The sequence below is a fragment of the Chiloscyllium punctatum genome, chromosome 14 (genome assembly GCF_047496795.1).
Source record: "Chiloscyllium punctatum isolate Juve2018m chromosome 14, sChiPun1.3, whole genome shotgun sequence".
Classification (NCBI taxonomy): Eukaryota; Metazoa; Chordata; class Chondrichthyes; order Orectolobiformes; family Hemiscylliidae; genus Chiloscyllium; species Chiloscyllium punctatum.
Genome location: NC_092752.1, coordinates 39,039,002 through 39,061,697, shown reverse-complemented (window position 1 = coordinate 39,061,697; position 22,696 = coordinate 39,039,002). Strand labels below are relative to the sequence as shown.

Below are 22,696 nucleotides of genomic sequence, written 5' to 3'. Positions count from 1 at the left end.
AACTATATCTCTCCCCATTTCTTCAATCAACAATTCCACCTCCAATCCGTTGGGACCTCCAGCATCTAGGAAATTTTGCTAAATCATACACAGAACCATCCACTAATCTGCAGTTATCGCGACTCAAACCATCATATTGATGCGATAGATATTTGTTAGATTACAGTTCGTTGAATTTTTCCATACTTTGTCTTAAATTGCTCATTCTTATTAGAATCTGAATTGCACTCCTTTTCCAGCATACAAATTCTCTCTTCTTCTTTTCTGAAGTCAGACTAAAAAGATGTTCTGGTCACTCCAGCAACACAGTCGCACTCCAGTTATCAGGGTTAGGGAAGCGGCTGCTGAAGGCGCTGGATATGAACGGCGCATGCGCGTCAAGCCCTCGAGCCTTTGGGGATAACGGCCTTTTGTAACGGCGGGTGCGCGAGAGTAACGGCGAAGTGAGTGACTAATCAGCTTTTTGGAAATGATAATTGTAATGCAGCTGCTTGTGTGAGTGTGACATGTGCACTCTGAGCACGGTAGCCTTCATCGCATGTCAGGTACACTGCACCTTTGGTGCAAAACCATTCTGTCTTTGAAACTTTTTGAAAGAGTGTTTTGTGGAGATACCGTTATGGTGTAGTCCAAGGTTAGGGCAGTAATTATGACCTTCTACCACGTTCTCGATCTGCAATTTACACCGCGAGGCTGGCAAGCTGTGTCTTAGGGTCGGAATCCAGGGGATATCATGGTTAGAAATAAAATCAGTAAACTGGTCATCTAATCTCACGTTTAGAAACAGCTATGACGGACATCGCAAACCAGATTCTTGTTCTTTAAGGACATATGCTCTTCGTGAAAATAAAACATTTTTGGCACTAAATTTGGTACACTTTTGGGAAATTCGTTTGCACTCAAGTTTTCAGTATCCAAAGCAACCTGTGAAGTATATAAAACCGTTTTTTTCCCTAAGATGCACTACACAATTACATCACTAAAATATGCCCTGACCAATTAAAAATATCTAATGGTCCCGACTCTTAGCTTTCTGTTCCTAAAAGTTTATTTTCACCGTCTCGCACTTTTAACTTTTGTAACACGTTTTCCTTCTGGTATCAGCTTTTTGAAAATCTGCACTCTTAAAATGTTCCTTTTGAAAAGTCAAGAATTACGAATTCTTTATAAACAAATTTTGGTTGACCTAGCCCACAATAGTTCTTTGTTTTAGTGGAAGAGAGAATGTACAAAATTGATGATTGAATTACATATTTATCTTTTTGTAGATAGGGTAAATAGCTTCAATGTTGTAAGCAGTTTAGCAATCAAAGGGGCGCCATTTTGCGAATATTAATTAATCTATCAAAAAATCTATCTATGAAATTCACAGCCTAACCAATGCCCCTTTAAATTCTAGTGTTTTCATTTGTAGAGTACACTTTTATTTACTGATTATGCCTTGAAAATATGTTGAAATCAGACCTGAACTTAACTTTTGTGGATTTGTATTCAAATGTAATACACTACTTACTTTTTCCACCTCTTAAATCAACTTTTGAAGTTTTATTTGTTAGCTTTTGCCATTTTTTAAGAACCTGCACCTCATTAAGTCAAGAACTTTAATCAAGTTATGGGTTTTACATTTTGACATGTTAAATTGTAATTATTTGGAGGAAAAAAATTAATTTTTCTTAATTATCTAAATGAATTACCATATCTTTACCACCCTATTGCTAAAATATTGCGACAAAATTTAGGCCAGCATAAATTCAGCAAGTAATCATATGTAGGAATGACAGGAGCAGTCTTAATTGATTCTGCCTTTCCAGGACTTGAATGCCTTTTCTGTATCTTGATGACCTAGTACTGATCTGACCAAATCACTGTGGAGATTAGGCATAATTATGACTAGCTTGTTTTTATTGCTTCGGCATTTGGTTTGTTTTATTTACTGACATTTAGCAATAATTGACGATCAAACTTTAGTAGCATTCATGGTGTTCTTGTATCTGATGTTTCTTTAGCTTCTTGGTCAATTTGCGTTGAACTCTGATTAAAAGTAAGTTCATGTAAATTAAAAGCTGTAGAGGTTCCAACCAATCTCAGGGACAGGAGTAACACACTCCAGCAGATATCAAACAAGTCTCCTTGCTTACAATAAATTATACATCAAGTATTTGTACTTCAGTGCCAACTCTTCTATACAGACTGTTGTCAAATGTTTGAATATCTGGGTATACCATACTAGATTATTATAAAACACTTAGAATAGCTGGGGCAGCTTTTAATAAAAGGTTTGTTGAGGAAACTTTGAAATCCGTTTCAAAATCCATTTTGAAACTATTCACTAGCTTATTTAGTTTTGCACATTGATTTGTCATGTTTCACTGGGTGACACTAACAAAATGTACTGAATCCATTGTAATGAGAGCTATCTTAGATCTTAATTGGGAGTAGTGTTATTCTTCCTTGAGGTTTTATTTGTTAGCTTTTGCCTTTTTTAGGACTTGCAGTTCATTAAGTCAAGAATTTTAGTTCTGTTTAGTTTAATCAAGTTATTGTATTTTACATTTGATGTTAAATCTTAATCAGTAGGAGGAAAAATTAATTTTTCTTAATTATCTGAAAGAACCATCACCTCTTTGCCAACCTATTGTTAAAATATTGGAACAAAATTTAGGCAAGGATAAATTCAGCAAATACTTGTAAGTAGAAATACAGTCATAGAGATGTACAGCACGGAAACAGACCTTTTCGGTCCAACCCGTCCATGCCAACCAAATATCCCAACCCAATCTAGTCCCACCTGCCAGCGCCCGGCCCATATCCCTCCAAACCCTTCCTATTCATATACCCATCCTGATACCTTTTAAATGTTGCAATTGTACTAGCCTCCACCATTTTCTCTGGCAGCTCATTCCACACACATACCACCCTCTGCATGAAAGAGCTGCCCCTTAGGTATCTTTGATATCTATCCCCTTTCACCCTAAGCCTATGCCCTCAAGTCCTGGACTCCCCCACCCCAGGGAAAATACTTTGTCTATTTATCCTATCCATGCCCTTCATGATTTCGTAAACCTCTATAAGCCTCCAACGCTCCAGGGAAATCAGCTGCAGCCTGTTCAGCCTCCCCCTATAGCTCAAATCCTCCAACCCTGGCAACATCCTTGTATATCTTTTTTGAACCCTTTCAAGTCTCACAACATCTTTCCGATAGGAAGGAGACCAAAGTTGCATACAAAATTCCAACAGTGGCCTAACCAATGTCCTGTACAGCTGCAACATGAGCTCCCAACTCTTGTACTCAATACTCTGACCAATATAAGAAAGCACACCAAATGCCTTCTTCACTATCCTATCTACCTGCGACTCCACTTTCAAGGAGCTATGAACCTGCACTCCAAGGTCTCTTTGTTCAGCAAAACTACCTAGGACCTTACCATTAAGTGTACAAGTCCTGCGAAGATTTGCTTTCCCAAAATGCAGCACCTAGGAGAAAGTGAGGACTGCAGATGCTGGAGATCAGAGCTTCAAAATGTGTTGCTGGAAAAGCGCAGCAGGTCAGGCAGCATCAAAGGAGAAGGAGAGCTTCTTCAAGGAAGGCATCCTTGCAAGAGAATTTGCAGTAGGTTAAAATCAACTAGGAGAAAGTGAGGACTGCAGATGCTGGAGATCAGATCCTGAAGAAGGGCTTATGCCTGAAACGTCGATTCTCCTTCTCCTTCTCCTTTGATGCTGCCTGACTTGCTGTGCTTTTCCAGCAACACATTTTTAAGCCAAAATGCAGCACCTCTGATTTATCTGAATTAAACTCCATCTGCCACTTCTCAGACCATTTTTCCATCTGATCAAGATCCTGTTGTAATCTGAGGTAACCTTCTTCGCTGTCCACTACATCTCCAATTTTGGTGTCATCTGCAAACTTACTAACTATACCTGTTATGCTCACATCCAAATCTTTAATGTAAATGATGAAATGTAGTGGACCCAGCACCGATCCCTGTAGCACTCCACTGGTCACAGGCCTCCAGTCTGAAAAACAACCCCCCACCACCACCTTCTGTCTTCTACCTTTGAGCCAGTTCTGTATCCAAATGGCTAGTTCTCCCTGTATTCCATGAAATCTAACCTTGCTAACCAATCTGCTACGGGGAACCTTGTCAAATGCTTTACTGAAGTCCTTATAGATCACATCTACCGCTCTGCCCTCATCAATCCTCTTTGTTACGTCTTCATAAAATTCAATGAAATTTGTGAGACATGATTACCCACACACAGAGCCATGTTGACTATCCCTAATCAGTCCTTGCCTTTCCAAATACATGTACATCCTGTCCCTCACGATTCCCTCCAACAACTTGCCCACCACCGACATCAGGCTCACTGATCTATAGTTGTCTGGCTCGTCCTTACCACCTTTCTTTAACAGTGGCACCACGTTAGCCAACCTCCAGTCTTCTGACACCTCATGTGTAACTATTGATGATACAAATATTTCAGTAAGAGGGCCAACAATCACTTCCCTTGCTTCCCATAGAGTTCTAGGGTACACCTGATCAAGTCCCAGGGGTTTATCCACTTTTATGCGTTTCAAGACATCCAACACTTCCTCCTCTGTAATATGGACATTTTTCCATATGTCACTATCTATTTTCCTACATTCTCTATATCTTCCATTTCCTTTACCACAGTAAATACTGATGCAAAATGCTTGTTTAGTATCTCCCCCATTTTCTGCAGCTCCACACAAAGGCCGCCTTGCTAATCTTTGAGGGACTCTATTCTCTCCCTGTTACCCTTTTGTCCTTAATGTATTTGTAAAAACCCTTTAGATTCTCCTTAACTCTATTTGCCAAAGCTATCTCATGTCCCCTTTTTGCCCTCCTGATTTCCCTCTTAAGTATACTCCTACTGCCTTTATATTCTTCTAAGGATTCACTCGATCTTTCCTGTCTATACCTGACACATGCTTTCTTCTTTTTCTTAACCAAACACTCAATGTCTTTAATCATCCAGCATTGCCTGTACCTGCCAGGCTCTCCTTTCTCCCTAATATACTTTCTCTGGGCTCTTGTTGTCTCATTTCTTAGATTCAATGTTTGAGAAAATACGGGTGCAAATTATTACTCTTAATATACAAATATGCAGGTGCGTGTATTTGTTTAACTGTAAATTTTTTGGACACCGTGTAAAAGTCAACACTTACATGAATAATATTTTCAGTGGATTGACAAGCATGCTTAATTTGTGCCACATGGAGAAAAGTAAAGAGCAAAACAAATCTTCAGTACAATTTTTGAAATATTTTGAAAATAAGTTATTTTAAAAACCTCAAAAAATCTCTTTCCTTCATCTATCATTCACACCAAGGATGTGGCCACAAAGCTTACTGTCGTTGAAATACAGCACTGAAAATAGCTTTTAATTATCTAACAATAATTTGCAAAGACTCAATGGAAGCTGACATAATTAGCCTACTAGCACCATTACGTAAAAAATGAAATCAACTTTTAAGTACGCCGTACAGACGATTAGAGAGAGCATAAAATTGTGAACAACGTTTAACATGTTGTGACATTGAAATGAGATATAAATAATGCGGTATAAATCCTGACATGCTCTATGACAAATTAACATTAGGCTCTTATATTAATCAGTATTTCATAAGCAGAGTAGCATCAAAAATTATTCTCAACACCATGTTAAATCCTTCAAAATCACAGATCTTCAATGAGTCCACTTGCTTGATTTTTCTTCGAGTGGAGGACATTTATTTCTCTGAAGTGTTTCCCCAGTTTCTTAATTATTTTCTAGAATCATTAAATTCTTTTGCGACTGTTCCGTTATCTGTCGTCTTCACAAGTACTACTTTTAGTTTTTTGAACAAGGTGCTTCCCCCCGCCCCCATCATCCAGACAGCCCTCCACCAACTGCTTCATTCCCCGTTCCACTGTTCTAAACCCTCCACCCAAATGCAATAAAGATAAGGTCCCCCGTTATCCTTACTTACCACCTCACCAGCCTCTGCATTAAAGGCATCATCCTTAAATACTTCTACCAACTCCATTAAGACCCCACCACCAAGAACATCTTCCCCATCCCACCTCTTTGCCTTTGGCAAGGACTGTTCCCTTCACCAATCCTTGGTTCACGACACTCTCCCCACCAACAACCCCCCCCCCCGAACCCCAGGGTACCTTCCATTACAACCAGAAAAGATGCAAAACCTTGCTGGCATACCAATCCTTCACCTCCATCCAGGGCCCCAAACAGTCCTTCCAGGTGAGACAGAGATTCACCTGCCTCTCCACCAACCTATTTTGCTGTATCCGATGCTCTTGAGGTGGTCTTCTTTACATTGGGGAGACCAAACGTAAACTAAGGAAACATTACGCCGAGCATTGCAGCTGGGCCTGCAGGGGCCGACCTGACCTCCCAGTGACTGCCTACTTTAATTTCCCTTCCTACTCCCTTTCCAACATGACCATCCTGACCACCTCCATTGCCACAATGAATCAGTCCACAAGTTGGAGGAGCAACATCCATCTTCTGCCTGGGCAGCCTACAGCCCAGAGAGCTCAACATTGAGTTCTCCAATTTTAAATAACCTCCTTTCCCATTACTGGACTCCCTTCCAACCCCTTCTCTACCTCCCATTCTTCTATAAGACCATAAAACGTAGGAGTGGAAGTAAGGCCATTCGGACTATCGAGTCAACTCCGCCATTCAACCATGGCTGATCGGTATTTCAATGCCACTTACCCCCACTCTCCCCATATCCCTTAGTTCCTTATGAGATTAAGAATTTATCAATCTCTGCCTTGAAGACGTTTAACGTCCCGGCCTCCACTGCTCTCCGTGGCAATGAATTCCACAGACCCACCACTCTCTAGTTGAAGAAATGTCTCTTCATTTCCATTTTAAATTGATCCCCTCTAATTCTAAGGCTGTGCCCACGGGTCCTAATATCTCCGCCTGATGGAAACAGATTCCCAGCATCCACCCTTTCTAAGCCATGCATTATCTTGTAAGTTTCTATTAGATCTTCCCTCAACCTTCTAAACTCCTAATGAATACAGTCCCAGCTTCCTCAGTCGTTCATCGTATGTTAGGCCTACCATTCCAGGGATCATCCGTGTGATCGATCCTTCTTTCTGGCCACCAACCAGTTTCATTCCTCCCATCGACCAACTAGGTCGTACCCTCTACCTGTGTTCACTTCCCCACCGCACTGCCCCCTCCCCCACCTTCTTTATCTGCATCTCCACTTATACCCAGTCCTGAAGAAGTGTTATACCCGAAACGTCGACTTCACCACCTCCTGATGCTGCCTAACTTGCTATGTTCTTCCATCCTCCTACTTGAATACTTTTAGTTAGACCCAAAACCAAGTCATGGGTCAGTTGAACTCCACTTTTACACGTGTATAATAATGATGTAGAACTGGTTCATGTTTATTGGGTCCATTCCATCATCTGTACTATTGTGCAAGAATCTTTGGACCACTCAGTAAATGGGGGAAAAAATGTCAATTGGATGATGTAACGCAAAACTGAAAAATGTAATGGCTGTGTTTACCTTTGCTGAGTAATTTGTTCTACTTTATAATGTCAGCTTATTTTGTGTATATTCTAATGTGCAGATGTATTTTTGAAAGTGAATGCTGGCAAGTTGAGACAAAAATGTTAGAATTTTATATTTTTTAAGTATCGATGAGCAGAAAAAAGTAACAGCTATGTTATGGATCAGAGCAAATCCCCTCAAAATATATTAAGAAGATAGCATTGACACCAACCTTCTCTTAATTTTAAAGGCAAGTGTAACGCCTTGTGTTCCAGGTAGAATTCAATTGGTCAAAGGTTTGAAGCAAAACATACTTTATTCTTACTCTATGGGTAAAATACAAACAAAAGAATGAAGAATTGGAATAATTTAACTCTATTGGAAAGTTTAACAGAATATCTTATAAACAGACCCTGGGAAAAGGCAAATTCAATGAAATAGAACAAAGAAAATTTACAGCCCAGGAACAGGCCCTTCGGCCCTCCAAGCCTGACCCAATCCAAATAGGTTGTCTTGCATGCAATTCTAGCAGTAGGAAGAAAACCCAAGCTTCTGGCTGTGACAGAGAGTAATAATAGCTTCCACATTCAGCTTCAAGACCCCAGCAAATGCTGATTCCATGGGAGCTTGACCCTACCCCTCATGTTCCAACTTCAAAAAAACACAAAGCCTCACAAACTGTTTATTGGCTGGGAACAGACGTTACTTTATTTTTTAAAAAAAGGACAAAGTGCACCGCTTAAAACCATTGCATAATCGCAGCTATCACTAGAAAATCTAAGAAGTTGTGTTTCAAAAGAAGATTTTCAGTTTAAAAAATAACTGAGCTGAGTCATGTTGCCTAGATGAAAATTATACTAGATCACTGGCAGGAGCGAGGATAAAGGCAGCAGAGCTCTCAATATGATCTTTCAATTCCCCTTAGATGCAGAATCTTGATGAAGGACTGGAGGATTTTTTAAAAATTCATTCACAAGATGTGGGCATCACTGACCAGGCCAACATTTATTGCTTATCCTAGTTACCCTTGAGGCACTGGCATGAGCTACCTTCTTGCTACAGTCTAGCAGATGTAGGTGCATTCTGAATGCTGTTAATGGAGGAAATTCTGAGATTTTGACCCAGTGACACTGAAGGAATAGTGATTATATTTACAAGTCAGTGTGGTGAGTTTCCTGGAGGGGGACCTGCAGGTCTTCCCATGCATTAGCTGCTATTGTCCTAGTTGGCAATGGTTGTTGGTTTGGAAATGTGCTGTCTAAGGACCCTTGGTGAACTTCTTCAATGCACCTTGTAGATGTTGCCCACTGCTGCCATTGAATGGTAATTATGCAGGAGTGAATTTTGTGGGTGTGGTACTCGTTAAACAAGTTGCTTTGTTCTGGATAGTATTAAGCTATCAGGCCTTATGCATGGACTGCTTTGGTGTCTGAGGAGCTGCAAATGGTGCTGAACATTATGCATTCATCAACAACATCCCACTTCTAACCTGATTGGAGAGAAGACCATTGAAGCAGCTGTAGATGCTTAGACAAAGGGCACTACTCTGCAGAGCTCCTGTAAAGATGTCCTGGAGCTGAGATAACCATCTGTGATTGTTGCTGAGCCTTATGTTTTGCACTGATCTGCTGGGCTCTGCCATTATTAAGGATGTTTGAGGAGTTGCCCTCTCTAGTGTGTTCTTTAATTGTCCTCAACCATTTATAACTAGATGTAGTAGAACTTAAGAACTTGAATATGATCCAGCAGTTGTAACATTATTTAGCTCTGTCCAAGACTTGCTGTTTTTGTTTGGCATGCAAATAGTCCTGTTTGTAACTTCACAATGTTGTCACCTCATTTTTAGGTATACCCAGTGCTGTTCCTGACATACCATCCTTCTCTCCTTGTTGAGCCAGAATCCTCTGGTTCTTTTGTAATGGTAGAGAAGGGGGTTATGCCAGCCCATGAAGTTGCAGATTGTGTTGGCCTACAGCGCCTTTGAATGCCCAGTCTTGGGTTGCTAGATCTATTCAGTCAGTTCCATTTAGTACAGTGACAGTGCCACACAACGTTGAGTGTTTTCTCAGTGCGAAGATGGGACTTTGTCTCCAGAAGGATTATGCATTGATCACTCCTACCAACACTATTATGAACAGATGCATCTATGGAAGACAGATTGGTGCAATGATGTCAAATATGATTTCCCCTCTTAGGGTCTTACAGCGGACCCTTTAATCCAACTCATCAATGCTGGCCAAGTTTCCCAAACTAAACAAGTCTCGTTTGCCTGCATTTGACCCAAATCCCTCTAGATCTTTCCTATTCCTGTACCTGTCCAAATGTGTATTAAATGTGGTGACTGTACCTGCATCCACCACATCCTGCAGCAGTTTATTCGACATGAACCACTCTCCGTGTGACTTTTAAATATTTCTTCTATTAGCTTAAATATATGCCTCTAGTTTTGAACTATCCCATGCTGGGAAAAATATCTACGCCTCTGATAATTTTATAAACCTCTATAAGGTCATCCCACAATTTCTACACTCCAGTGAAAAAAGTCCCAGACTCTCCAGCCTCTCCCTTACTACTCAAATTCTCCAGTTCTGGCAACCACTTGGTAAATCTTTTCTGAATCCTATCCATTTTAATAACATTGTTCCTGTAGCAGAGCAACCAGAACTGTACACAGTACTCAAAAAGTGGTCTCACGAACATCCTGTATGACCTCAACATGATGTCCCAACCTCTATACTCGATGGTCTGAGCAATAGGGGCAAGCATGCTAAAAGTCTTCTTAACCACCCTGTCTGTGGTAATGCAACTTTCAGAGAATTACGTACCTAAACCCCTAGGTCTCTCTGAACAACAATACCACCGAAGAACCTACCTTTAACTGTATAAGTCTTGCCCTTGTTCACTTTACCAAACCTCAATACTTGAAATTTATCCAAATTGAAATCCTCTCTTCAGCCCATTGACCCAATTGATCAAGGTCCCTTTGTAATCTTAGATAACTTTCTTCACTGTCAGCTATACAACTAATTTTGGTGTCATCCCCAAGCTTACTAACCATGCATCCTACATTGTCATCCAGATCCCTCTTATTGGGTCCCACTCCACCTTTGCAATATGTGGTAATGAGCAGGAGGTTCCCTTGCCCATGTTCAACCCAGTATAATGGGAGAGGTTTGGAATCAATGTTGGGGACTTCTAAGGCAGCTTCCATCCAACTGTATATCTCTGTGCCATCACCTCTGCTGAGTCTACACTGCTGACAGGAAGGTGATGCTGTTGTCTGGGATATTGAGAGTAAGGTATAATTCCGTGAATATGTTTACTTAAAGCTGTTGATTGGTGCCCGATACCACTGTTTACAACTGCCATCTCAGAGGGCAGTTAAGAGTCAACCTCATTGCTGTGGTTTGGAATCACATATAGGCTAGACCAAGTCTGGATGAACCAGGTGGTGTTTTGTGACAATCTAAACTGGTTTCATGATTGTCACCATCAGACATTTGTTTCCAAATATTTGAATTCCATCATCTACTGTGCTGGGAACTTTATCCGCAGCTCTCTGGATTACAAATTCGGCATCAATGCCAAATGCTACCCCAGATTGCAGATAGTGTGTTCTCTTCACAGACAGGAGAAGAATAATAACCACACATTAATTAACGTAATATTAGTAGTGGGAGAAAAATTGTTGATTATCAAGTTTAAAGTTAAGTGGCATGGAGTTGCATAGGAAGTAAAAGATAGCCAAGATGTGCCTGTTATTGGTAAATGGTGATTAAACTAATTGAATTTTCTGAAGTAACTGACTTACAAAAGTAATAAAGTATGGCATTTGTTATCACAAAAAAAACTTCTTTTTCTTTTTGAAATGGAAACACATGATATTAACAGTAAAGTTAGAATTGGTTTAGTATCACATACTCACCCGGATGCAGTGATAACTTTGCAAAGTTATCATTTAAGGCATCATCTTAGGTACAAAGGTACCTAGGGTACAGGATCTTAGAAATAAATTAGAAAAATAAAGAAAATAAACAGCTCAGTATTATAGTCCCTCAAGCAGACTGCAGTTGCACCGGGACATCACTTCCACGACACTTCCAGGCACCAAGCTCCACCACAGCTGACAGCCCACCAAGTTCCTGAGTCCAGGCTCCGGGCCTACTGAAGCCAGGTGTCTTTGATCCCACTATCGCTGCTGCTGCTGGCAACTCTCTGACACTGTTCCAGCTGCCCCACAACGTCAGAAGATGAAATAAGCAAAAGAGAGAAAACAATGAAAAAGGAGAGAGAAACAAAGTGTGCAGTCAGACTGGAGCATACAGGCTAAGGACCCTCAACACTCCCTACGTTGCTGCCACCGTCATCTTTATATGACCTGTATGTGAAATTGGCTACTAGTTGATTTTATTGTTGTTACAAGTACTGAGTTGCAGTGAAAATTGTTGCTTTGCATGTTACAGGCAATTGCACCGTACAAAATGCATCAGGGTCGACAAAAAGAATAATAACCAAAAGAATAGAAATGAACTTTTTTTTCCATCTGAAAAATGCAAGAATCAGTATTAGGACCATTCATTTTCCTGGAATATTTAAATAATGTAGGCCTGATTATATGAAGTACAATTTCAAAGTTTATTGATTATGTAGAAAGGATAATGCACATGGTAAATTGTAAAGTGATGTGCGTTAACTGATGACATATGTGAAGGTGGTATAATCTACTGATGAAAATGCAGTGCTCTGAAAGCTAGTGCTTCCAAATAAACCTGTTGGATTATAACCTGGTGTTGTGTGGTTTTTAACTTTGTACACCCCAGTCCAACACTGGCGACTCCAAATCAAAAATAAAGAAGACGTGCAAAATGTTTACACCTTAGGCCTTAACTGTCACCTGGTTTGGCCTTGACTGTTCAAAATTCTGGGAGCCACATTTCAATAAAGTTATCAAGACCCTGGAGTGGGTCAAAGGAGGTTTATAAGGATTACAGCCAGAAAAAAGCTGTTCAGTTATGAGCAGAATTGGACAAAGTGGCATTACAGGTTGTTATGCAATAATACACATTTCTTCAAAGGGAATTGGCTGTTGTGGACGTTGTGTGGATAACGTGAACTTTCTACTGGATGAGTAAAGCGATTTTCTATTAGTTATCTTTTACAGCACAATTTTCTATAGCACGAGGTTGCAGAGGAACACAAATGTCGCTTTATAGCAGAACGACCTGAATTCTCCTTGGAGCAGAGAGATTAAAACAGGGTTTCTAATAACATTATTCAAAATTGAGGGCTTTAGTAAAGAAACTACTTTCTCTGGCAAATGGTAAGATTAACAGAGGGCATTAATTTAAACCTATTGCCAAATGAATTTGAGGGGATATGAAACATTCTTCAAGACAGTGAGAACCTTTTTCCACGTATGGAGTCAGTGATTACAAGGGGGCATAGCTTTAAATTAAGGGGGGGTAGATATAGGACTGATGTTAGGGGTAGGTTCTTCACTCAGCGAGTCATAAGTTCATGGAATGCCCTGCCAGTAGCAGTAGTGGACTCTCCCTCTTTATGGGTATTTAAGCGGGCATTGGATAGGTATATGGAGGATAGTGGGTTAGTGTAGGTTCGGTGGGCTTTGATCGGCGCAACATCGAGGGCCGAAGGGCCTGTACTGCGCTGTATTCTTCTATGTTCTATGTTCTATGTTCTAAGATTTGGAGGCAGTACTTGAAAGCATAGTGGAGTTAGGTGTCATCGTAACTTCCAGAAAACAGTCGAAACATGCACTTAAGAATTAATTTGCAAGGGTATTGGAAAAATCTGGGCTGCGGGATTAAATTGGACCATACTTTGAAAGAGCAAGTACAAGAACAAAGCTAAATTTCTTCCTCATTGCTGTAAAGTTGTGTTTTCATTATTGTACAGAATGCGCGTTCCAGCATGGAATGGGAGAGGAGCAATTTTTAAATTTTCCATTTTATCTGCTATGAAAATGGCCTGATTTGTCAAAATGTAATCTACTGTTACAAACCATTGCATTTGGACATTAAAAAGTTGAGCTTATCTTTGAAATAACAGCATTCCCAATTTGGGGAATAAGTTTGCTGAGACATCAGAGAAGCTCTTGTTAAATTCTCAAACATCGTTATTGTCAATATGCTTCCTTGGGCTAAATACACCCAGCATGCTTAAATGTTTCCAACACAGATGATAATATAAGCATGCACAAATGAAGAAAGGTTGTGTACTTTGGTTTCCTTTTCAGTAAGTTATGTGCAAACACTGTTCACAAATGTTGCTATTTATTTAATTCATGCTGTTTTCTTTTATTTCAGAATGTCCAGTGACAGCGCGTGGCGTAAGGGTTCAGGAGAACCTAGTTTTGCTCAAATTTTGAAAAAGAATATTCCTCCAAAACCATCACAGCAAACACTAAATGTAACTTTTACACCACAGGGCGGAACTGCAGAAGATTTAGACTCTGGTGTATCCAGAGTAATTCAAATTTCAGGTGTGGTAAAATAATTAGTTTTCATTTTCTTGTGTTTTGAACAGTTTTGCCTTCACATTAAAGGGAAATCATTATCCTTTTTTGTATGCCAGTATACCATCTAAAAGGTTTCTTGCTCTTGTGTTAAGGAAGTTTTGAAGGATGTTTTTTAAAGTAACCAAAGTGAAGGTTCTAGGGCAATCTGTGGGAAAGAATAGAAGAACTGTTATGCTTCAAGCCTGGAAAAGTCATTCTTTATTTCCAGTGTATTGTTTTCAATTTATTTATTTTTGACTAAGCGAGGCATGGGGAATCATAATTTTTTTGTTCTTTCAAAAGGGCGGCACGGTGGCACAGTGGTTAGCACTGCTGCCTCACAGCGCCAGAGACCTGGGTTCAATTCCCGCCTCAGGCGACTGACTGTGTGGAGTTTGCACGTTCTCCCCGTGTCTGCGTGGGTTTCCTCTGGGTGCTCCGGTTTCCTCCCACAGTCCAAAGATGTGCGGGTCAAGTGAATTGGCCATGCTAAATTGCCCGTAGTGTTAGGTAAGGGGTAGATGTAGATGTAGATGTAGGGGTAGGGATATGGGTGGGTTATGCTTCGGCGGGGCGGTGTGGACTTGTTGGGCCGAAGGGCCTGTTTCCACACTGTAAGTAATCTAATCTAATCTACATACAATTCACCTGAACACCAGCTCTTATTCTCTATCAATTAGATATTTCATCTAAGCATTTATTTTCTGGGAAAAAAAAATCATTCTTCACTATATCTATAACCAGCAAGATTGTATTTATACCTATTCTTGCTGCCTTTAAATGTCAGTCATCAGTTTTCCTCGAATAAGTACAGTAACCGTGGCAACGGGACACACAATGCTATTGGTTAGGGAATTCATGGATCTTATCTCGGTGATAGAATGGCAGTTAAGCGTTCAAGTCATTGTGATTGGAAGGAGATCTTTCCATGTGCTTGTTGCTGTTGACCACCTATGTTGTGGAGATACTGGATTTGCAAGGTGCGGTCAGTGGGTACTTGGTGACTTGTTGCAAAGAATCCTATAGATTTTTGCATCTGCGTGGGCTGACAATCCAGCCTGTCCTATGTGGTTCAAATCTCTTGAATGTTGCAGCTGCAGGGAATTCCTAGAGGCATGGCATTCATCCACAGATTCAATCAATAAGCACATCGAACTGGAACCAAAATACAGGCCACTGCAGCGGACAGCTGGAATTTACAACTGGAAGTGGCAGATACAAATCAGTACAAATGCCGGAGGAAAGATCACAGAAGCGCTTCACAGGAGGCTCCCAAGCACTGAGGATGTCACCTAGACGGGAAAAACGTCTGCAACACAAATTCCCAGCTCGGTGAACAGAACCACAACATTGCTCATGCTGGAAAAGGCTTTCTAGAGTTGGAAAGAGTGTCATTCATGGCCAAATTGTGCACTCTGATCTCCTCTTCCATTCATGTCATTTATACGGCTGGTCCCCTTGGGTTGGCTGACATCAGTTATATTCAAGAATGACAGTTTGTAAAAGATTGATGGTTGGTCTAGGTTTTATTAAATGTATAATCTGATTCAAGAAAAAGGAGAAAATTATGATTGGGAGATACTGTAACGCAGAAAAATTGAAATCTATTGCTATAAATTGTAATTTTTTAATAGTACAGTTATGGACATTATCATCATTAAATCATAGAAATGTGCAGCATAAAAGGAGGCCAGTTGACCCATCATGCGCACATTAGCCAATAAGTTATCATTTATCTTATTCCACTTTGCGTGTTTTGGTCTGTATCTTTGAGCATTTTTTTTTTGTGAATATTTTACTCAATGTATAGCACAGAAACAGACCCTCGGTCCAACTCGTCCATGCCGATCAAATATCCTAACCTAATGTAGACCCATTTGCCAAAACTTGGCCCATATCCCTTTAACCTTTCCTATTCATAGACCCATTCAGATGCCTTTTAAATGCTGTAGTTGTACCAGCCACCACTACTTCCTCTGGCAGCTCATTCCACACACACACCACCCTCTGCATGAAAAAGTCACTTCTTAGGTCCCTTTTATAGCTTTCCACTCTCACCCTAAACCTATGCCCTCTAGTTCTGGACTCCCTCACACCAGGGAAAAGATCTTGTCTCTTTACACTATCCATGCCCTTCATGATTTTATAAACCTCTATAAGGTCACCCCTTAGCCTCCGATGCTCCAAAGAAACCGACTCCAACCTATTCAGCCTCTCCTTACAGCTCAAATCCTCCAACCCTGGCAACATCCTTGTAAACCTTTTCTGAACCCTTTCAAGTTTCACAACATCCTCCAGAAAGGAATGAGACCAGAATTGCAATGCTTTATTTCGAAAGTGACCTAACGAATGTCCTGTACAGCCACAATATGACCTCACAACTCCTATACTCAATGCTCTGACCAATAATGGACAGCATACCAAACGTCGCCTTCACTATCCTGTCTACCTGCGACTGAACTTTCAAGGAACTATGAATCTGAACTCCAATGTCTCTTTGTTCCGCAACACTCCCCAAGACCTTACCATTAAGTGTCAAATCTGCTCTGATTTGCTTTTCCAAAATGCAGTACCTTGCATTTATCTAAATTAAGCTCCATCTGTCACTCCTCAATCTGTTGGCCTATCTGATCAAGATCCCATCGTACTCTGAGGTAACATTCTTCGCTGTCCACAATGCCTCCAAGTTTGGTGTCATCTGCAAACTTGCTACCTATATCTCCTATGTTCGCATCTAAATCATTTTTTATATATGACGAAAAGTAGTGGACCCAGCACTGATCCATGTGGCACACCACTGGTCACAGGCCTCCAGTCTGAAAGGCAGCCCTCCACCACCACCCTTTGTCTTCTACCCTCGAGCCAGTTCTGATTCTAAATGGCTAGTTCTCCCTGTGTTCCATGAGATCTGACCTTGTTAACCAGTCTCCCACAAGGACCTTTGTCAAACGCCTTATTGAAGTCCATATAGATCAAGGTTGCACATTAAAAACTATGCACTTATCTGTTCCTGTGCTGTGAGATCTCCTACACAGGTTCCTCCAAGGTCAGCTGTGAATTTTGATGTTTCTTAATTTTTCCTAGATGCACTCCAATGTCCACTGATGCATGAACTTGGACAGCAAAGGCAGTAACTGTGCAGATTCACTGCTGTGTCAGTTAGCAGTGTAGGTTTCTTTCTATCTCTCCCTCACTGACCATATGCTCACTGCCTTTTATCTGTCTGTCTTCTGGGGAAGCAGTGACTTGAACAAGAAGGACGGATTACACCTGAATTGGAAGGGGAGTAATATACTGGCAGGAAGACTTGCCAGAGCTGCTGAGGAGGATTTAAACTAGTAAAGTTGGGGGATGGGGGGGGGCACCAGGAAAATGGTGACGAAAGAGATCAATCTGAGACTGGTAAATTCGGGAAAGGGAGCGAGTCAAACAGTCAGGGCAGGCAGGAATAAATAAGAGAACAGGGTAGGACTGATAAATTAAACTGTATTGGCTTCAATGCGAGGCCGAACATGGAAGGTAGATGTACTTGGTTAAGAACATGGGACAAGGATATCCTAGCAATTACAGAAATGTGACTCAAGGATGGACAGGACTGGTAGCTTAATGTTCCAGGATATGGGAGAAATTGGGATGGGGGTTCGGGGGGAAGCATTTTTGATAAGGGATAGCATTACTGCTGTACTTAGGGAAGATATTCCTGGGAATACATCCAGAGAAGTTATTTGGTGGAACTGAGAAGTAAGAAAGGGATGATCACCTTGTTGGGATTATATTTTAGACTCCCCCCTCCCCGCAGTAGTCAGCAGGGAATTGAGAAGCAAATTTGAAAGGATATTTCAGTTGTCTGTAAGAATAATAGGGTGGTTATAGATTTTAACTTTCCAAACATAGACTGAGACTGCCATAGAGTTAAGGGCTTAGATGAAGAGGAATTTAAGTGTGTACAAGAAACTTTTTTGATTCAGTATGTGGATGTATCTACTGGAGAAGGTGCAAAACTTGACCTACTCTTAGGAAATAAGGCAGGGCATGTGGCTGAGGTGTCAGTGGGGTACACTTTGGAGCTAGCAACCATAATTCTATTAGTTTTAAAATAGTGATGGAAAAGGATAGACTGAATCTAAAAGTAGAAGTTCTAAGTTGGGAGACCTATAGACCAATGAGTCTGACATCAGTGGAGGGCAAGTTGTTGGAGGGACAGGATTTACATATATTTGGAATGGCAAGGACCGATAACGGATAGTCAGCATGGGTTTGTGCATGGGAAATCGTGTCTCAAAAACTTGATTGAGTTTTCTGAAGAAGTAACAAAGAGGATTGATGAGGGCAGAGCAGTGGACGTTCACCCCACGTGGAATCCAACTGAAGTTTCATCCCTTGTGCTTTGAAACCACCCAGGATCACAGGTATCTCCGTGATGTTCTTATTCCACAGACAGCTGCTCTTGCTGTATCCTCAGATTCGGACTCAGTGCCATCGGCGTCGCATGCACATTCTCGATCTTCCTCTTCAGGTGCATTGCAAAACGCTGGCACAAAGCTGCGCCACTCCGCATTCCACTTCAACGTCCAGCTCATTTGCCGTGCTGACAAGAAACTTTTTTTCTTTTCAGGAATCAAGGCCTGTAAGATGCAATAACATGGGGATACCCATGGCCTTCTGGAACCTTTCTGTCCTCCCCTTCTGTCTGACTCTATTCTGTCTCCCAACCCCATCTCCTGTCAGGTATTCATCATTCCTCCTAACCTTCCGCTGTCAATGCAGAACCTTTTCTGTACTCAATAAAGGTTTATCCCCCTGCGTCCCCACCTGAATGAAGTTTGGGCATGAAGTGATGTTGAACTCTTCTTCCACCATCTTTATTTCTTTGGACAAGAGTCCTGTCCCCCTCCCACAGCCCCTTTGTCCCGATCCAACACTCTCCCTTCACCTGGCCCCCTCCCTCTAGCATTTTACCTGCACTTGATTTGTTCACTGAGAACTGTCAACATGACATTGGTTGCCTCAATTTCTCTGACCCCCTCATCCAATCCAATCTGTCTCCCTCCAAACTGACTGCACTCTGGATGCTTAGATCCAACCCTGACTTTGTTATTAAGCCTGCCAATAAGGATGGTGCTGTTTTTGTCTGGTACACTGACCTCTAATTTGCAGAGGCTGAGTGCCATCTCAGATACCTCCTCCTATCTTCCCCTGGTCCATAACCCCACCATGGTACATCAGGGCATTGTATCAATAACAGTCATTGACCTCATTCATGTGGCCACCCCCAACACTCGCTTCTACCCCCTTCCAAAAATCCACAAACAGGACTGCCTGGGCAGACCCATTGTTTCTTACCCCACAGAACTCTTCCTACCTTGACTCAGTCTTTTCTCCCCATTCCAGTCCCTGACCATGTACATCTGTGATTCCTCTGACACTTTACACTGGTTTCAGAATTTCCAGTTTGCAGGCTTGAACTGCCGCCTCTTTACCATGGATATGCAATCCCTTTACATGTCCATCTCCCACCAAGATGGTCTGAGGGCCCTCTGTTTCTTCCTGGAACAAGGGCCTGAACAGTCCCCACCCACCACTACCCTCCTCTGCTTGACCGAGCGTGTCTTCACTCTCAACAACTTCTTTTTTAACTCCTCTCATTTTCTTTAGGTCAGAGGGGGTGGCTATGGATATTTGCATGGGCCCCAGTTAATGATTGTCTCTTCATGTGGAACATTCCTTGTTCCAGTCCTATGCTGGCCTCCATCCACAACTCTTTCTCTGATGTATCGATGATATCATTGGTGCTGCTTCCCTCTTTCATCTGGAATTGGAAAAGTCAGTCGATTTTGCTTTGAATTTCCACCCTACTCCTCCCTTCCCTTCCTCAACATCTCTGTTACCATTTCTGGCCATTAATATATAGTGTAAACTCACCAACTCCCACAGCTACCTGGACTATCACCCTTGTACCCTATTTCCTGTAAAGACTCCATTCCATTCTCCCTGTTCCTCTGTTTCTGTTGCATATGTTCCGCTGAGGCCAACTTCGACAAGGGAGCCTCCAAAATGTCCACCTTCTTTCTCAACCTGAGATTCCCCAGTACCATTATCAACAGGGCCATTAACTGGCTCCAACCCAACTCCTGCACTTCCGCCCTGATTTCCTTTCTTCCCTCCCGCAATAGTGATAGGGATAACTTGTCCTAGGTAAAAACAATGACTGCAGATGCTGGAAACCAGATTCTGGATTAGTGATGCAGTTCAGGCAGCATCGAAAGAGCAGTGAAATCGACGATTCGGGCAAAAGCCCTTCATCAGGAATAAAGACAGTGAGCCTGAAACATGGAGAGATAAGCTAGAGGAGGGTGTTGGTGGGGAGAAAGTAGCATAGAGTACAATGGGTGAGTGGGGGAGGAGATGAAGGTCAGGGAGGAGAGGGTGGAGTGGGTAGGTGGAAAAGGAGATAGGCAGGTAGGACAAGTCTGAACAAGTCTTGGGGACAGTGCTGAGCTGGAAGTTCGGAACTAGGGTGAGGTGGGGGAAGGGGAAATGAGGAAACTGGTGAAGTCCACATTGATGCCCTGTGGTTGAAGTGTTCTGAGGCGGAAGATGAGGCGTTCTTCCTCCAGGCGTCTGGTGATGAGGGACCAGCGGTGAAGGAGGCCCAGGACCTCCATGTCCACGACAGAGTGGGAGAGGGAGTTGAAATGTTGGGCCACGGCGCGGTGTGGTTGATTGGTGCGGGTGTCCCGGAGATGTTCCCTAAAGCGCTCTGCTAGGAGGCGTCCAGTCTCCCCAATGTAGAGGAGACCGCATCGGGAGCAACGGATACAATAAATGATATTAGTGGATGTGCAGGTAAAACTTTGGATGTGGAAGGCTCCTTTAGGGGCTTGGATAGGGGTGAGGGAGGAAGTGTGGGCGCAGGTTTTACAGTTCCTGCGGTGGCAGGGGAAAGTGCCAGGATGGGAGGGTGGGTTGTAGGGGGGGCGTGGACCTGACCAGGTAGTCACGGACGGAACGGTCTTTGTGGAAAGCAGAAAGGGGTGGGGAGGGAAATATATCCCTGGGGGGGGGGATCTTTTTGGAGGTGGTGGAAATGTCAGCGAATGATTTGGTTTATGCGAAGGTTGGTAGGGTGGAAGGTGAGCACCAGGGGCGTTCTGTCCTTGTTACGGTTGGAGGGGTGGGGTCTGAGGGCAGAGGTGCGGGATGTGGACGAGATGCGTTGGAGGGCATCTTTAACCACGTGGGAAGGGAAATTGCGGTCTCTAAAAAAGGAGGCCATCTGGTGTGTTCTGTGGTGGAACTGGTCCTCCTGGGAGCAAATACGGCAGAGGCGGAGGAATTGGAAATATGGGATGGCATTTTTGCAAGAGGTAGGGTGGGAAGAGGTGTAATCCAGGTAGCTGTGGGAATCGGTGGGTTTGTAAAAAAATGTCAGTGTCAAGTCGGTCGTCATTAATGGAGGTGGAGAGGTCCAGGAAGGGGAGGGAGGTGTCAGAGATGGTCCAGGTAAATTTAAGGTCAGGGTGGAATGTGTTGGTGAAGTTGATGAATTGCTCAACCTCCTCGCGAGAGCACAAGGTGGCACCAATGCAGTCATCAATGTCGCGGAGGGAGAGGTGGGGAGTGGTGCCGGTGTAATTACGGAAGATCAACTGTTCTACGTAGCCAACAAAGAGACAGGCATAGCTGGGGCCACTACGTGTGCCCATGGCTATCCTTTTGGACTGGAGGAAGTGAGAGGATTCAAAGGAGAAATTGTTAAGGGTGAGGACCAGTTCGACCAAACGAATGAGTGTGTCGGTGGAAGGATACTGTTGGGGACGTCTGGAGAGGAAAAAACGATGGGCTTGTAGGCCCTGGTCATGGCGGATGGAGGTGTAGAGGGATTGGATATCTATTGTGTAGATGAGGTGTTGGGGGCCAGGAAAATGGAAATCTTGGAGGAGGTGGAGGGCGTGGGTGGTGTCTCGAACGTATGTGGGGAGTTCCTGGACTAGGGGGGATAGGACAGTGTCAAGGTAGGTTGAGATGAGTTCATTGGGGCAGGAGCATGCTGAGACAATGGGTCGGCCAGGGTGGTCAGGCTTGTGGATCTTGGGAAGGAGGTAGAACCGGGCAGTGCGGGGTTCCCAGACTATGAGGTTGGAAGCTGTGGGTGGGAGATCTCCTGAGGTGATGAGGTTCTGTATGGTCTGGGAGATGATGGTTTGATGATGGGGGGTGGGGTCATGGTCGAGGGGGCAGTAGGAAGAGGTGTCCTCGAGTTGGCGTTTGGCTTCAGCGGTGTAGCGGTCAGTGTGCCAGACTACCACTGTGCCCCCTTTATCCGTTGGCTTGATGGTGAGGTTGGGATTGGAGGGCTGCGCGTTGTGAGTGTGAGAGGTTGGGGGGGGGTGTAGACAGGTTGAGGCAGTTAATGTCCCGGTGGCAGTTGGGAATGAAGAGGTCGAGGGCAAATAATAGACCCGCGCGGGGTGTCCAGGTGGATGCAGTGTGTTGGAGGTGGGCGAAGGGGTCCTTGGAAGGTGGGTGGGAATCCTGATTATGAAAGTAAGCTCAGAGGCGGAGGCGACGGAAGAATTGTTAACTTGTCCTGCCTACCATCTCTGAGCAGGAGTATCGACGTTTCGGGCA

The 22,696-nt window shown here is 42.8% G+C and overlaps 1 protein-coding gene across 1 annotated transcript in view; it reads left to right on the top strand.

The window, feature by feature from the left end:
• Nucleotides 1–392: 392 nt before the first annotated feature.
• The window catches only part of adad1 (adenosine deaminase domain containing 1 (testis-specific)), a 98,418-nt gene continuing 76,114 nt past the window's right edge, over nt 393–22,696 (top strand). Inside the window, exons 1-2 of the mRNA XM_072584204.1 lie at nt 393–443; nt 13,875–14,050. Coding sequence (XP_072440305.1) covers nt 13,876–14,050 — 175 coding nt within the window. The 5' untranslated portion in view covers nt 393–443; nt 13,875. The remainder of the gene's footprint in view (nt 444–13,874; nt 14,051–22,696) is intronic.